At 39.8% G+C, this 17828-nt stretch overlaps 1 protein-coding gene across 1 annotated transcript in view; it reads right to left on the bottom strand.

Annotated features, from left to right (window-relative positions):
* The window catches only part of STK32A (serine/threonine kinase 32A), a 126305-nt gene extending 108928 nt beyond the window's left edge, over positions 1-17377 (bottom strand). Inside the window, exon 1 of the mRNA XM_052643631.1 lies at positions 17300-17377. Within this exon, the coding sequence (XP_052499591.1) occupies positions 17300-17351 (52 nt within the window). The 5' untranslated portion in view covers positions 17352-17377. The remainder of the gene's footprint in view (positions 1-17299) is intronic.
* Between the last annotated feature and the right edge of the window lie 451 nt (positions 17378-17828).

Raw genomic sequence — 17828 nt, 5'->3', positions numbered from 1 at the left:
GGAACTAAATCAGGTAAAGTATATTAGGAATACATCAAGAGTATAATAGATGCTCAATAAACAAGAGTTTTTTTTTCCCCCCCTTTTGGAAATTTAACAGTAGGAATCCGAGATAGCCATCAGTTTATCACATATTTGCTTTGTGACCTTAGCTAGTGTTTTTTAAAACCATTTTTAGACTCATATTTTCAGCCAAGTTAGGGATGAAGTTGTACCAGAGTAAGGTAGGCTAGGCCCCTAAACCAATGACTGGTGCCCTTGTAAGAAGACAGAAGTCTGCACACAGACACAGAAGACCATGCGAAGATGGAGTTAGAGATCGTAGTGATGCTGCCAGCAGCTAGAAGAGGCAAGGGAGGAGGCTCCCCTGGAGGGTCTATGCAGAGCAGGGCCCTACCAACACCCTGACTTCAGACTCCTCGCCTCCACAACTGTGAATATTTCCATTGTTTAAAGCTCTCCAGTTTGTGATACTTCCTGCCAGAGCCCTAAGAAACTAATACAAGAAAACTAATTTGCAGTGTCCAACTCCAACACTCAGCAGGCTACTACTTAACACAGTAGTGTGTGCTTTCCACATATCAAAGCGTACAAAAAATGGCATGTGTGAGAGGCATTTTTTTTTTAAAACCTAATGAAATGTTAAAAGACACAAGAAAGATTGGCTGATTTCTAACTCTAACTGAATATTCCTAGAACTTGAAGAGCACATGTATAGTGCTGCTGTTCACAAAGTAGTCTGAGAAAATTGTCAAGCAGAGCAGGAGAGGAGGTTTTCAAATCCCTGAAGAGAAGGTCTCGAATTCCTTGGTGGCTCCACTATGCCTGACTCAGCAGTTGGAGGAGGGAGATGAACAGGAAGCACTTCTGCAGTGTGTTTTCTTTCTCCTTAACTGAATCTGCTGATGATTGAGTATGCTTGATGTCAGCAAATTCTGAACAAAGATAAAATGATAGATCCTGGTCTTCTAAGCACTAGCTCCAATAAGGATAAGCAAAACTCTGGCATGTCCATCAGTGATATATGGACTGAGGATTCAGGCCCAGTCCTAACTCTAGCCATTAGCTGACTACAGGGTTCCTTCTGGAAAAATATTCTGAAGGGAATAGAAATCTTACTCTTCACCATCATGTAAGGGTAAATGCAGCCCCACGTGATAAATGCCTATAATGGCTGAACTCTACAAGTCACCTCTGAGCAAGTCACACCTAGAATTGACACCAAAGAATTGACAAGAACTCAAATGGGTGTTTGGGCACCAATATTCATCCAGTATTATCCACCATGGCCCAAAGATGGAAACAACTCACGGGTCCATCAACAGATGGATTAACAGTGGTATATATGTATAATATATGTATATATATTTTACAGCTATAAAAAAGGAATGAAGTTCTGACACAACATGGATGAAACTTGAAGACATTATGCTAAGTGGAATAATCCAGACTCAAAACAGGAAATACTGTATGATCATACTTAAATGAGGACCTTTGAAGAGTCACATTCACCAAGAAAGAAAGTAGAATACAGATAACCAAGGGCTAGGTGCTGCTGCTGCTAAGTTGCTTCAGTCGTGTCCAACTCTTTGTAACCCCATGGACTGCAGCCCACCAGGCTCCTCCATCCATGGGGTTTTCCAGGCAAGAGTACTGGAGTGGGGTTCCACTGCCTTCTCCACACCAAGGGCTAGAGGGAGGGGGAATTGAGGTGTCAATGTTTAAGTACAGAGTTTCTGCTTGGGATGATTAAAAAGTTCTGGATATGGATAGTGGTGATTGCTGCACAAGGATATACTGTGCCACTTAACCACACACTGTTTAAAATTCCAACTTTTATGTAACATTTTTCACAAAAAGTGATAAAAGAAGAAAAAAAGTTAGTTTTGAGCAAATGGTACAAAAGTCTCCACAACTCATTCAAGTCAACATTTACTTTTAAGTAATATTCATACCTAAGATTAATCCCATATAAATAAACCAAACTGCTTTGAATATTATTTCACTATAGTGATGATTTACTATACCAAAATAAGGAATGGTGTCTCTTGGCTCCTGCCATACAAATAATTTTTTAGGATTAAAAAATTATCAAACACTAAAAAAAAAGAAGTTGTAATCTAAGAGAACATCAGTGCATTTTGTCATTTAGGTATGGTTAAAACTGTGCAGTTAAATTATAGGCTGCTCAAGTTATAGCACTGCAGAGCCACTAAATTAAACTTTCAAGGAATCAATAAATTTTAAGAAATTATAACACACTGTCATGATATAAATGAAACAGCAGATGCAGAAGCATGTAAAGCATCATCTCAAATATATCAAATGCCTTTTGTACACATGCACAGATAAAAACTACTTAATGGATTCATTTATTTAACAAGTTGGGTGCTGAAGATATAAAAGTGAATAGAATGGAAAAAATCCCTGTCCTCAAGAAATTTACTTTATGATGAGAAAAACACAATTAACAAAGTAAATAAGTAAATTAAAGTAAGAAATTTAAAGAAAAATATAGTGAGTGAGAAAGAGGAGAGGTGCCAGAATGAAGAATGAGGATAGTTATGGAAACTCCCCAAAATATTAGCAAGAGTTATCCAGTGGCTGAGATACTGAGGGTGACTGTTTTTCTTCCTGTTTTTATTTTCATATGTATTTTCATATTTATTACTTTTATCATTATAAAACTTGCTTTTAAATACACATTTCCTAAGAATAGCTGCAATGTAGTTCATCTAATCTACCTTTGTACTAAAATATTAACCATAGGGAAAGCTGGGGCTATAGTCTTCAGTGAAAAGGCACCGGGGCAAACACACAAGCAAGCCAATTCCAGTTACCAATTAGGCACCTAAGACTTCAGCAGAAATTCTTTTCAATGTTCAATTAAGCCTTAGTTTAGAACATTTTTCCTGTTATGTTATACCCTGGACAGAAAGTGAAGTTATCAAAGTGGCAATGACTTTAATATTTTATAAAGGTAAACCAAAATTATCTTACAAGGTATCATACAATGAAGTTGATCTAAAAAAAGGCTGAAGAGTGAGTCAGGATGATTATAGCCGTGAAACAAATTGTGAAAGACGTCGATGCAGGTCATTGAAACTGTCCTTGGAATCAAAATGAATAGAGGAAGACAAGCAAACTCTAGAGTAGTGATGAACTGTGTAATTTACTCAAGGGAAGAAGAGGTGTTATGTATTGAACCCGTAAGACGTTAGCAATAACATAGTCTAAGGGATACGCATGGGCTACAGCAGATGTGAAGACGAATGCCCCTGAGAAATGAAATGACTCAGCTCTCAGAGAGCAGGATGCGCTGCTGGGCCTTTAATTAGTGTCTGACATATTACTGAAAAGCAATCCCCTAGGTTTGTTTCAATTTATAAATTCATTCTGGTTGGCCATCGTGGGAGGATATCTATAACTGAAATAAATGAAAGTCATTTTATATCAAGATTCAGGTTCTAGCTGTGTGGCTGTCTGATACCCAGTCAGTGCTTTAACCTTCTGTGCCTCAGGCCTGTCATGTTTAAACTACAGGCTGATATGATGATAAAGGGTATTATGGTAGTTGGCCCCTGTCATTACTCCTAATGAGAAAGTTACTGGGTGGTAAGTACATCTCCACATCAGTTCACTTCAGTCACTCAGTCGTGTCTTTGCAACCCCATGGATTGTAGCACACCAGGCTTCCCTGTCCATCACTGACTCCTGGAGCTTACTCAAACTCATGTCCATTGAGTCAGTGATGCCATCTAACCATCTCATCCTCTGTCATCCCCATCTCCTCCTGCCTACAATCCTTCCCAGCATCAGGGTCTTTTCAAATGAGTCAGTATTTTGCATCAAGTGACCAAAGTATTGGAGTTTCAGTTTCAGCATTAGTCCTTCCAATGAGTATTCAGGACTGATTTCCTTTAGGATGACTTGTTTGATCTCCTTACTGTCCACGGGACTCTCAAGAGTCTTCTCTATACTCTAATAATTCAAAAGCATCAATTCTTCAGTATTCAGCTTCCTTTATAGTCCAGCTCTCATATCCATACATGAATACTGCAAAAACCATACCTTTGACTAGACGAACCTTTGTTGGCCAAGTAATGTCTCTGCTTTCTAATAATGATGTCTAGGTTGCTCATAACTTTTCTTCAAAGGAGCAAACATCTTTTAATTTCATGGCTACAGTCGCCATCTGCAGTGATTTTGGAGATCCCCAAAATAAAGTTTCTCACTGTTTACACTGTTTTCCCATCTATTTGCCAAAAAGTGATGGGACCGGATGCCATGATCTCAGTTTTCTGAATGTTGAGTCTTAAGCCAACTTTTTCACTCTCCTCTTTCACTTTCATCAGGAGGCTCTTTAGTTCTTTGCTTTCTGCCATAAGGGTGGTGTCATCTGTATGTCTGAGGTTATTGCTATTTCTCCCGGCAATCTTGATTCCAGCTTGTGCTTCTTCCAGCCCAGCGTTTCTCATGATGTACTCCGTGTATAAGTTAAATAAGCAAGGTGACAATAAATAGCCTCAACATACTCCTTTCCTGATTTGGAACCAGTCTATTGTTCTACACCCTGTTCTAACTGTTGCTTCTTGACCTGCATACAGATTTCTCAGGAGGCAGGTAAGGTGGTATGATACTCCCATCTCTTGAAGAACTTTCCGCAGTTTGTTGTGACCCACACAGTCAGAGGCTTTGGTGTAGTCAATAAAGCAGAAATAGATGCTTTTCTGGAACTCTCTTGCTTTTTCAATCCAACAGATGTTGGCAATTTGATTTCTGGTTCCTCTGCCTTTTCTAAATCCACCTTGAACATCTGGAAGTTCACGGTTCACATACTGTCGAAGACTGACTTGGAGAATTTTGAGCATTACTTTGCTAGCCTGTGAGAAGAGTACAATTGTGTGGTAGTTTGAGCAATCTTTGGCATTACCTTTCTTTGGGATTGGAATGAAAATTGACCTTTTCCAGTTCTGTGGCCACTGCTGAGTTTTCCAAATTTGCTAGCATATCGAGTGCAACACTTTCACAGCATCATTTCAGGGTCTGAAATAGCTCAACTGGAATTCCATCACCTCCACTAGCTTTGTTTGTAGTGATGCTTCCTAACTTGGCTTCGCATTCCAGAATGTCTGGCTCTAGGTGAATGATCACACCATCGTGATTATCTGGGTTATGAAGATCTTTTCTTTATAGTTTTTCTGTGTATTCCTGCCACCTCTTCTAAAATCTTCCGCTTCTGTCAGGTCCATACCATTTCTGTCCTTTATTGTGCCCATCTTTGCATGAAATGTTCCCTTGGTATCTCTAATTTTCCTGAAGAGATCTCTAGTCTTTCCCATTCTATTGTTTTCCTCTATTTCTTTGCATTGATCACTGAGAAAGGCTTTCTTATCTCTCCTCACTATTCTTTGGAACTCTGAATTGGTATATCATTCCTTTTCTCCTTTGCCTTTAGCTTTTCTCCTTTTCAGTTATTTGTAAGGCCTCCTCTGACAGCTATTTTGCCTTTTTGCATTTCTTTTTCTTGGGGATGATCTTGATCACTGCCTCGTGTACAATGTCATGAACCTCCATCCATATTCTTCAGGCACTCTGTCCATCAGATCTAATCCCTTGAAATCTGTTTGTCACTTCCACTGTATAATCGTAAGGGATTTGAGTTAGGTCATACCTAAAAGGTCTAGTGGTTTTCCCTACTTTCTTCAACCTGAGTCTGAATTTGGCAATAAAGAGTTCATGATCTGAGCCAGTCAGCTCCCAGTCTTGTTTTTGCTGACTGTATAGAGCTTCTTCATCTTTGGCTGCAAAGAATATAATCAATCTGCAATCTGAATTCGAATGATCACCATATCACTTGCTTCCAAATCGAACTCCATGACATACTCAGTTTCTGGAGGGGAAGGTGGAGGTGGATGAGATTCCAAGTAACAGTGTCCAGCTGACCACCTGCCAAACTGCCAGCCTGGAGCAGTGACTACTACTTCATGTCCTACCTGAGTATGTCGTGGGGGAGCTTCACCCCCACCATCCCGCACATCAGCACCCAAATCTGTTGTAGACAGAGGTAGGAGGGCCCTGTCAACTCACCTAGAAGCCTTCCTAGGGAGAAGGCAGCATGTGAGGCAAGTCTTCAAGCCCCTGGGGGCTGATATCTCATCAGACCTCACCAAACATAAATTCTAAGCTGAAATTTGTAAGAAGTTAGGGACAGCAACTGCAGGCAGTGCAGCCCACGTGTGGGCCCTTCTGAATGCAAAACCCTGTGTGCCTACACTGGTCCCACATGGATAAAGCCAACTCTGGTCTCATCATTTCACAGGAATTAACCAATAAAAAGGGCAGAAACTATCAACTTAAACTTCTTCTACTATTTCCTCTTAAAAAAATCCTCCCTTAACATCATACTCAGCTTCAGTGCTTGACTCATTTCTCTGCTTCTCTTTAGAGCAACCTTGCTGAAAGGGTTTACTGTACTTGCTTGTGTCTATGTCTTCCCCTCCCATACATTCCTGACTCCCCAGCCTCTGGCTCGTGCCTCCACATCCCCACTTGAAATGCTTTTGTCAGTGTCACTTATATCCTGCTGATTGCCTAATCCCACTTTACTCAACGCAAATCTCACTTTACTCAACCACCCAGGAACATTCAACACAAGCAATGACTTCCTTCTCCTTGAAAGAGTCTTCTCTTACATTTCAGAACATATGTTTTTCATATCTCACAGGCTGTTCCTTCTCAATTTCCTTTGCTGATTGCTTTCCTCTGCCTGACTTCTAAATACTGGGGTTCTCCTCCTCCTCTGTTTCTCCTTACTCTCCACTCTGCCAAGGCAGACTCATCTATCTCAGTAAAATTTAAAACCATGTCTTTTATATCTGTAACCCAGACTTCTCCACTCATCTCAGCTTTGTATTTTACATCAGCATTTTATACACAGTCATTTTATTCATCCAACTGAGAACTCTTGACTATGCCAAAACATGTCCCCACCCCTCAGCACCCCTTCTCTTGCATCTCAGCAAAATATCACAGCCATCTACTTGTCTACTAAAGCAAATCCTAGAATTCATTCTTGATATTGTTCTTTCCTCTTAGTCCACATTCAATCTATCTGTAACTCTCAATTATTTTATATTGAAAATACAGGTTGAATAAACTCTCAGCTTTCCATCTCCCACTAGGTTAGCCCAGGAACCACCAGCTTTCACTTCAAATGAATATGATTGTCCCAATTAAAAGAGGCCACCTTTTTTTTTTTTTTTTCCTATTTCAGCCTCTTCAGTGGTATCTACATAGTACTGATTTAAATTGCAATTGTATTTTTGGATTTTACAGATCAGAAAATCTCATCCACCTTAAAAACAGCAAACAAAAACTAGGGAAGAAAAGGAAAACTAACATTGGGTAGATCTTATTTTTTATTTGCCAAGTAAGAACATTAAAAATTATGGTGATCATGATAACAGCAGTAATAACTCTTTATGAGCAATTAGTTTATGCTAGGCAGTGTGCTAAACACTTTTTATGGATAATCTTTTTATTCCCACAAAATATATTCGAGGCAGATACTATTATTAGCACCCATTTACATGTGAGAAAACTGGAGATCAGAGAGACAAGTCACTTCTCTAAGTTCTCACTGTGAAAAAAAATTGTATTTCCACAATCCATAAATACTAGACACACACAAGAAAGAAGGTAAACTTAAAATTTTTACTAGTATTACCATGTGAGAAGCTTACTACATTGCTCTTGTTTTTCTCCTTTCACCACAGACTAAGAAAAACATATTTGTTCACAGAGGGTATCTAGAAGCCACTGAATTAACCTGTGGCTTAACTGACACCACAATGTTTAAGGTTGAAGGTCTACTCTAGAACATTTCACTGATGATCTACTGATAAAAAAAAAATCACTTAGCTGCTTCCCTAGTCCTTTATCCTCCCAACTGGTTGGCAGCAAATGATTGCCACTAGTACATGTGGAGCTTGGCAAGTCCTTTAAGGAAATATTTGAAACTTCTCCAAGAACGCAGCTTTCAAGGCCAACTGATGGCATTTGCCTGCATAGTCAGCACTTCCCTTTTATGAAACACAGTACCCCAGGGAGTCGGGGCTTTCCTGACACCAACTCCTCATGCCAAGACCAAGCAATGGGCACCAACAGCTTCTTTTTCTGCTGCCTGGACCTCAACGCATGAATTGGTTCAAAAGTCAGAAATACACTGGCTATTTCTTTAGAACAAATCGGGAAGTAGAAGATGGGGCAGGATGGGGGATCAATATCCCCAACTGTTGGATGCCTTTCAGTTGACTAAATGCCCCTTGTAGGAAATAAACTCTACCTAATGATATTTCAAATGAATTACATTGAATTGAATCTAGGCTATCAAATAATACATATAGTTACAAAAAAAAATTTTTCTAAAATAGTAGATTTATTGGTCCAAGTACTTCTACCGACTCAAACTGATGAAGAATAAGAGAGTCTGTGAAGACTGCCTTTGTTAAGCATCTGTAGAGAACAGATGTCAGTCTTCTTACCCAATCTTTTAGTGACAGCTCAATGGTTATGAATGGATATCAGATGAGCCCCTGGCACACATAAATAAATGCCTTCGGATGCTTTAGAGCAAGGGTTAGTACAACATGGCATGCAGGTCAAATTCAACCCTCTGTTTTCATATGGCTCATAAGCTAAAAATGGCTTTCATATTTTTAAATGTTTGGCAAATCAAAATATTTTGTGACACGTGAATATGATGTGAAATTCAAATTTCAGTGTCTACAAGTAAAAGTGTTACTGAAATAGAGCCGTAATTGTTGGTTTCCTCACTGTCTACGGCTGCCTTCACGTGGCGACAGCAGAGTGAGTCATTGACACAGAGAACGAACAGCACAGCATAGAATATTTACTGCCTGGCCCACCGCAGAAAAAGCATGCCAGCCCCTACTGTCACCTCTTCTTAGAAATAACGGAAAAACATAGGTAACTCAAGTGCAGAACAAGGTTAATATAACTCATTGTACTGTAAATATGCCTCCAGGAAGGAGAGAAGAAATAGTTCAGGAGAAAAAAAAAAGCCTCTGCCAGTCTAGTGAATTCAAAATCTATAACCGTAGTTTTTTCAGTCCTTTCAACCATATAAATTGTGCTGCGTCCTATTTTAAGAGGAATAAAATTCCATCATTGTGTATGTGTGTTTACAAACGAAATTTCCACAAATGGCCCCAGAGCAATGTATAGTTGAAATCCCTGTATAGTTCATAGAACCTGAATTGGTAAAGTCCTGGGTCTCTGTAAGTAAATTTAAGGCCACATGATGTGTGCTAAGTCGCTTCAGTCATGTCTGACTCTTTGCGACCGTATGGACTGTAGCCCACCTCTGTCCATGGGATTCTCCAGGCCAGAAAACTGGAGTGGGTTGCCATTTCCTCCTCCAGGGGATCTTCACAACCCAGGGATCAAATTTGTGTCTCTTATGTCTCCTGCATTGGCAGGCAGGGTCTTTACCACTAGTGCCACTTGGGAAGGCCATATAGCAAAAGTCAGATTCTCTGAAGGCCTTCACTCCCAGTCTCATTGAAGTAGCTGGTGAATATTGAAGCTAGCTAACCAATTTAATTTTTCAACCTAGGTTAGTTCCAAGTTGAAAAAAAAAAATGTCTGTAGCTTTGGATTGGGTAAAAAGTTAGTACAGCATGATTGTTTAATAATGAGTAACTGCTTCAACATACTTTGTGCATAAGACACTCTGAACTAAAATGTTCTTTACAAACATGAAAGAAGTTATCTCCCAATCTAATTCCCATCTGGACTGGAAGCATCCCACCATTAAACAGAGCTACCCTGTTTTTCACTCATTAACCTCCATAAACATGCATTGTATTGCCCGAAAAACTTCTAGGCAGGAAACTTTACAGAAGAACATCATTGCTTTTCAGCTGTGGAGATTCTGCGAGCTATTAAATCAAGGAAGGGAGGAAGAAAGGGACAAATGGGAAGAAATGATGTTTCTAATGAAAGTGTTCATGATCATGACCTTTAGCTTCCCAAATTGAGATCCACAGAGAATTATTTGCCACAAGGTATTAAAAGGTTTTCCACAACCTAATTTAATTTTGAAATAAGTTTGAAAATTATCAAAGTACTGAGATTTCAATATTGTTGCACATTTCAGAGATGTTGTTACGCTAATAAGCACTGTAAATCTCCAAAGACAGGATGTAAGTTGCCTAAATTTGTTTGCGTAGATTCTCCCAAACATGTTTTTCTAACCCACTGTGCAGGAAACATGCAAACTGGAATCACCACCTCTGTCCTTGATGTCTCTTTTCTTGGCTCTGTCTAGCCTGTTTCTCCCTGACTCTTCTGATACCATAGGATGGGGGAAATAAAGCCCTCCCAAATTAAAAGTGTTTGTTGCCATAAACTAGTGGATCTGAGATTATTTATGACAAATCCTTTAACTAAATGTTAGACTGTCCAAGATAATGGTTTTAAGGACCCAGTTCTCACTAGGGAAATGTTCATTTTACTTTCCTAACCATTTTAACACAAAATACTAAACACTACCAGACAACATTACTCAAGTTTGAGAGGGGGAAGTCTGAAATACATTTGCTTACCCCACTGGGACATTAAAATAACCAGGAAGATTCTGAAAGTCCTTCGGGGCTGGAATCAATTCAGTAACCTCCCATTTCTTTTGGATTGCAAATCTGTGGCCAATTTTTTTGGCCCAACATTTTGAAGGACCCATTGCCTCTGTCCTCAGAGAAGATGTAGGAAAACTGGAAGCAGTCACACACATCCTAGGAGACAAGTGATGCCAAATGAAAGCGGAACACTGAGTTTGCAGCAAGACCAAAGAACAATGCAATAATTGAGCTCTCTCTGCAAACTCAGCATCGATGTACTCTTTGCAGAGCCTTTTTAATGTAAGGCCAACTCTTCTCAGCTACAGTCCTCCAGAAGAAAGTTATCTCTTGGTTTAACTAAACCAACTCCATCACCTCTACATGATTTGTATGTGCTTGGAAACACATACAACTTGCAGTGGTTACAAGATCCTTTTCTGTTGCCCAGACCCTGAATTATAACCAAGTCCACTTTCTCCTGCATTAAAGAATTTCTTTCCCTAAGTCAGCCTGAAAACCTCAACAACTGGACTTTGAAAACGCTAATATTTTAATAAAACAAGCCACAAAAAAAAGAGGAAATAAAGCAGATATAACACATTATAAACATTAATAACAAATACTACCCGTATTTCTTTTCTTTTAGGAAACCTAGAAAGTTTTTCTGTATTATTCCTTATTTCTCATAGTATCCACATGGTAGTTGGTTTGGGGGGAAAACTGTCACAATGTCTGGTCCAATGGGATTACTTAAACAATCTGCTTTGGACTTAAATCAGGAAATGTTAATTTATTGATTTTTCAACCCAATGAGTTCATGATTTTGCCTTAAATGAAAATATAATCACCCCAGAGGAGATCAAAGAAAAACCAGATGAGATTATGTTTTTGTGAAGTTAATAATTTGGCTTCTTTTCAGAGGACTTACATAGGTTTGCACAGAATTCATAAGCTCTGCCATCTGGCAATCCAACTCTGTTGATAGAATTGTGAATAAGTCATACTAACTATGGCATTTACACAGTTGCATGTCATCAATGCTGTGTCTTTCCGAAGCAGAAATACTTAAAAGAGTTCATGCTCAGAGACTCTGATCCTGGTAAATAATGTTAAGTGGGTGGTTGCTTTATATGAGGTACCTTGCTGAGTATTTTACCTGCATTAGTTTAGCCTACCCTCACAATGACCCAATGAAGTATATGTCCAATTTACTTGCATTTTATATATGAAGAAACTGAGCTTACAGAGATTTAATAACTTCTACAACAGAAGGATCTTTTCCAAATTAATTCACTAGTAATTATTTAAATTTGGGGACCTTTTTTATGGTATTTCCAATCCTTTTTAGAACGTTTATAATTAGTCAGATTGACTCTGGTGTTTGATGGTTGATCAGGCTATATCACCTTTGATTTTTCACGTAAAAATACACAGATTGCTAGTTTGTGGCACAGCTGAGATTTGCATCTGTGTATGGGTTTTCACTACCAGGGCCCTGGTCTTTTATGTCAAGCGGTCTCCCACTACTAAAATGTAAAACATAGTTAGGTAGAAGACAGTGTGGTGAGTGGTTCCTCAAAAACTTGAAGAATTATCATGTGATCCAGGAATTCTACTTCTAAAGGATGTACCAGTTGAAAACAGGCTTGAACAGATACTTGTACACCCGTGTTCACAGCAGCATTATTTGTAGTAGTCAAAAGGTAGAAATAACCCAGCGTTCATTGATGAGTGAAAGACTAAATTCAAAATGTGTTATCTGCATACAGTGTAGACTGTTTTTCAGCCTTAAAAAGGAATGAAATTCTGATACATGCTACAGTATGGATGAACCTTGGCAACTGAAATAAACCAGACACAAAAGGACAAATAATACCTGATTCTACTTTATAAGGTATCTAGAATAGTTAAAGGGCTTCCCTGGTGGCTCACTTGGTAAAGAATCCACCTGCGAATGTAGGAGACCCGGGTTCCATCCCTGAATCAGGAAGATCCCCTGGAGAAGGAAATGCCAATCCACTCCAGTATTTTTGCCTGGAGAATCCCGTGGACAAGAGGAGATTGGCAGGCTATAGTCCATGGGGTCACACAGAGTCAGACATGACTGAGTGACTAATATACACACACAGAATGGTTAAAATCATAGAGACATAAAGTAGAATGGTGGTTGTCAGGGGCTAAGGGGATGAGGGAATGGAGAAATAATGTTTAATGGCTACAAAACTTCAGTTCAGGAAGATTAAAAATTTCCAGGGGCTTTCCAGGTGGCTCAGCAATAGAGAATCTGCCTGCAGTACAGGGGCCTAGGGAGATGCAGGTTTGATCCCTGGGTTGGGAAGATCCCCTGGAGGAGGGAATGGCAACCCACTCCAGTATTCTTGCCTGGGAAATCCTGTGGACAGAGGAGCTTGGTTGGCTACAGTCCATGGGGTCCAGAGATAGATGGTGGTGATGGCTGCCCCCAGATGTACCCCCTCAATGCCATTGAACTGTACACTTAAAAGTGGGGAAAATGGTACATTTTATTATATATATTAGAGTGTTAGTCACTCAGTCATCTCCAGCTCTTTGTGACCCCATGGACTGTAGCCTGCCAGGCTCCGCTGTCCATGGGATTCTCCAGACAAGAGAATGGGTGGGCAATGGAGTGGATAGCCATTCCTTCTCCAGGATATCTTCCTGACCCAGGGATCAAATCCAGGTCTCCTGCACTGCAGGCAGATTCTTTACCATCTGAGCCACCAGGGAAGCCCACATATATTATACCACACACACACAGATACACATACACACACACACACACACACACACACATAAAATAATCAGAACTTAGGTTTACCCTAAACCACAAAATAGTAGTATCATGTGTGATATACTTAGTAAGAAATGACTTAACAGTAACTAGGCAAGCCTTCTGCTCTTCCTCAACAGCTATAAAGCTTATACTTTGTTTTTGCTAAATAAAGATCAACATAAGTAACTAACAGAATGATTCTCTCAAGATCAGTATCAGATGGACCAGTATGAAACAGAAAGTGTCAGGATGAATTCCAGCAAGAATAGCTTATCTCAAAGGACATCCACTAACATCTTATTTCTTAATTACCAAAACATTTGTTTCATGAGAAAGAAATCTTGAAATATTACTTGGGAAAATGGGTGCAAATTTTCTTCTCAAATGTATAATGGGAATGGTAAACACTTTTCCGTCACATCTTGGGTTTTTTTTTTCAGCAATATTTTAAAATAATTAAATTGGTTCATTTAAGTGCCCTAGATTCTGGCTCCATTTGATTATTTATATAAAATACAGAGATCAAATATGATATAGGCATTAATGTTCTTGGATCAGTCAGTGCTTTTTGTCATTGTTTCTTGGTTAGAAGCCTCATAGCAATCAAATAAAAATTTTCCTTGTGCTTAGTCCAGAGCTGTGAAAGGAGCCAAATCTACGTTATAGGATTTACTCATTTAAGAAATAACCAGAATGTCATAATTTTCCTCCCCAAAACTCAATGATCTTGTAAAAAATTAATTAATTTGGCAATTAAATATGATCCCTTTTCATAATATACAAACTCATTCTCATCAGAACTCTGCCATTATTTGGACTTTTTCTTGTGCTTGAACTATTCTGTTATTATGTGAGTGGCTTCCTCACATTTTTCAGGCTCTGCCTCAGGTGTTATTTCCTCAGAAAGGCCGGCTCTGGCCACACGCTATCTGAAGTCTCCTCACCATCACCCTGTCACTCTCCATAAGGTCCTCAGATCCTTCCCTTGGTGGCACTTGAACACTGTCTGAAGTTATCCGGTTTGTGTATTCATTAACTAGTTTCTTGTTTGCCTCCCACCGTTAGAACAAGAGCCCCACAAAGGCAGGGAAGGGGCATCTTGTGCCCTGCTCTGCTCCTCACATCCGGCAGAGGGATGGGCTCATGGTAGATGCATTTGTCTTTCTACTTGTCCTTTACAACTCAGCATGTAAACGGACTCAGAGTCTTGCCCTGGGAAGCGCAGACATTCTGTTATGCTCAGCTCTTCTCTCTAAGGATGCTACTGTAGGCTCATCTGCTGGGGGCCAGGACAACAAAAAATGGTGACCTAGAGTGTATTGAAAGGAAAGCTATGATAAACCTACTGCATATGAAAAAACAAAGACATCACTTTGCTGACAAAGGTCCATATAGTCAAAGCTATGGTTTTTCCAGTAGTCATGTGTGGATGTGAGAGTTGGGTCATAAATAAGGCTGAAGAACAATAATGTGCTGCTGGAGAAAACTCATAATAGTCCTTTGGATTGCAAGGAGATCAAACCAGTCAATCCTAAAGGAAATCAACACTGAATGTTCATTGGAAGGACTGATGCTGAAGTTGAACCTCCAATACTTTGGCCACGTGACGCCAAGAGCCAACTCATTGGAAAATACCTTGATGCTGGGAATGAAGGCAGGAGGAGAAGGGGACGGCAGAGGATGAGATGGTTGTACAGCATTGCTGACTCAATGGACATGAGTTTGAGCAAACTCCAGGAGACAGTGAAGGACAGGGAAGCCTGGTATGTTGCAGGTCATGGGGTTGCAAAGATTTAGACACGGCTGAACAACACCACCACAGGGGGTGTTAAGAAAGAGCTGCTTGCTCTTTCTGCCTAATTTCACTCCAACCTAGTTTTCCCAGAGCCCCTTAAAGTTACTTTTAAAGTGATACCTGGTTTCTCATTTGCCACAATTCATTGGGGGAAGTAACTTTCTTGGGCACTCCATGAAATCATGGGTTGGCTGGATTAAAGAAGATTTAGACCTCTCTATTTTCTCATTATCATGCTACCCTAGTACCTTAAAATGACACATACCCCTAACAAGTAACAAGCATGAAGTTGGCCTCTCTTTCCTCCTCTGAGGACCAGCATCATGTACAACCTTAGCTATGAATCTGTAGGGACCACAGTGAACCAAACACATGAAACCCAAGTCTTTTTGTCTTCCTATTTTAGACACGGAAAAAATCAAGTAACACCCTCTAGATCCTTGAATTTACAGCTTGAAAGAGCAAAGCAAGGCTATAGATATGAGTGGAAAATTTTCTTTAGACCATTTTCAAACCATATAATTCCAAGGTTCCTCTGCAGTATTTTGTACAGGTAGTCATGACACATCTCTGAATTGATAGTGAACAGCTGGCAACAAAGCATCTTGATCAGCCAGATATTTGTTTTTCTTTTAAAGAGTCCCAACAAAAACTCAAAAACTAAGATAAGAGCAGACTTTTGTTTGTTCCCCAGCCATGGCAGATACCTAACTGTCCCCTTCTTGTATAACAAAACAGAACTCCTTATTTTCAGAAGGTTCATGGCCATGCAGATAACTAACTAAACTTCTCAGTCTCCCTTGTAACTAGGTATGTATGTGCGAGTGTAAGTGACAAGCAACAGGCAGATCACATCCTTAGAAGGAGTGGGCTTGGTCTCCCCACTCTCCCCCTTCCCATGGCTGGGATGTGATGCGGTGCTGAGCCACCCTGAGGCATGAGGGTGGCAGTAACGCTTGGGCTACGAAGGGCTAGAAAGAAGCCAGCTTGTCAGAGCCAGAGTTCCTAACCCCTCAGAGTCACATCTCACCTGGATTACTTATGCCTAGATTGCTAACATGAGAAAGAAAAACACAACCGTCTTCTTTAAGTCACTGTTACTTGTAAGTTTCTGTTTTAGCAAACTTTCCTTAATGATTCAGATGCTGTTTCACCATTTTTGCAAAGTGTCTTTAGGATCTCAAAATGATAAACTTCTGGAGTTGAGAAAGATCTTCAAGTTTACTACCCTCTCCTCTCACTTGATTGATGAGGAAGTTGAAGGTAAACTTCCTGAGCCACACAGGTAGCCGAGGGCTCAAATCTTCTGAATTTCCATTCATTGTTCTTTTCCTTTTGGTCCAATTAACAGAACTCCCTGGAAATGATTCTGGGGGCTGCCTCTGGGGCACCTGGGCAACTTACTACCTGGAGTCCAGGGCCACCTTTTCCCCAGACAACCTAACAGCATATGCCTATAAGGCTGCTGTAAAGTTTCACTTTTATCCAGTGAAACTGATTCTTTTTCCTACGACCTAGCATTGTGGAAATTGGCAAGGACCCCTAGGAATATGTAAGTTGGAAGCTCAGAAGGCACCAACTTCCCTCACTTCACTCTACAATATTATGAGTATTATCATTCACGTGCAATTTGATAATATAAGAAATTTTCTGTAACAGCTACCAGTAGGGGTAACTTCATCTGTCAGGGGAGCAGCACAGAGAATTAAATCATTTAGTTTCAAGGTCTTTTATTGAAACCAGGTGCCCACTCACAGCTCCCTTTGGACAAGGGGTATTGGTAAAGTAATGATTAAGAAAGCTATCCAAGGTCCCATGGAAAGGGGAAGGTAAAATCCAGCTCTTAGCATGCAAGGTTATGCTTAGGCTTATCCTTGCATTTCTACCTTTTTTAAAGGTCTTATTGGGTTGGCAAAGTTCGCTCTGGTTTTTTCCTAAGATGCTATGGAAAACCCTGAAGAAACTTTGTGGCCAATCCAGTACATGACAATTTACTTATGAAGTTAGGAGCTTATATCTGAATTCTGCAAGTTCTATATTTATATACAGTTATTGAACATTTCTCACCATCATCATTTTCATCAAACACTGGTTGTTTGCTTGAAGTGTTGGCTCCCATAGTCGAGTCTACACAGACCTGGATCTTCCACTTACATTATTCGAGCAGAAACATTCATCTTCACTCAAAAGGGGTCTGGAAACCTCAGCTAGGTATCTGGGAGATAAAAAGAAAAGGAATTCTTATGATATGGTGTACTCAGGTGTACCTGATTACAGACTAGCTGAAATTAAGCTAATCTGAACCACTGCGGTAAAATGTTTCATTCTTGAAAATGACAATTTCAGAAATAACAGAGAACATCTTAACATCTGGGAGAACCCGATACATGGCCTCATCAGAAGTGGACCTGGACTTATAAAGAGGGAGGAAAGCAAAATATTTTTCTAAATGTGAAGACAAGTTTAAAATGAGGTCAGCAATGCTTTTTTAAAAAAAAAATTACTTTTGGCCATGCTGTGTGGCTTGCAGTGTCTTAATTCCTCCACCAGGGATTGAACCTGGGCCCCTGTAGTGAAAGTGCTGAGTCCTAACCAC

This window comes from Budorcas taxicolor, chromosome 7 (assembly GCF_023091745.1).
Source record: "Budorcas taxicolor isolate Tak-1 chromosome 7, Takin1.1, whole genome shotgun sequence".
In the NCBI taxonomy this organism is placed as follows: Eukaryota; Metazoa; Chordata; class Mammalia; order Artiodactyla; family Bovidae; genus Budorcas; species Budorcas taxicolor.
Note: the sequence above shows the minus strand (reverse complement) of the source record. Positions and strands in the feature narration are given on the sequence as shown.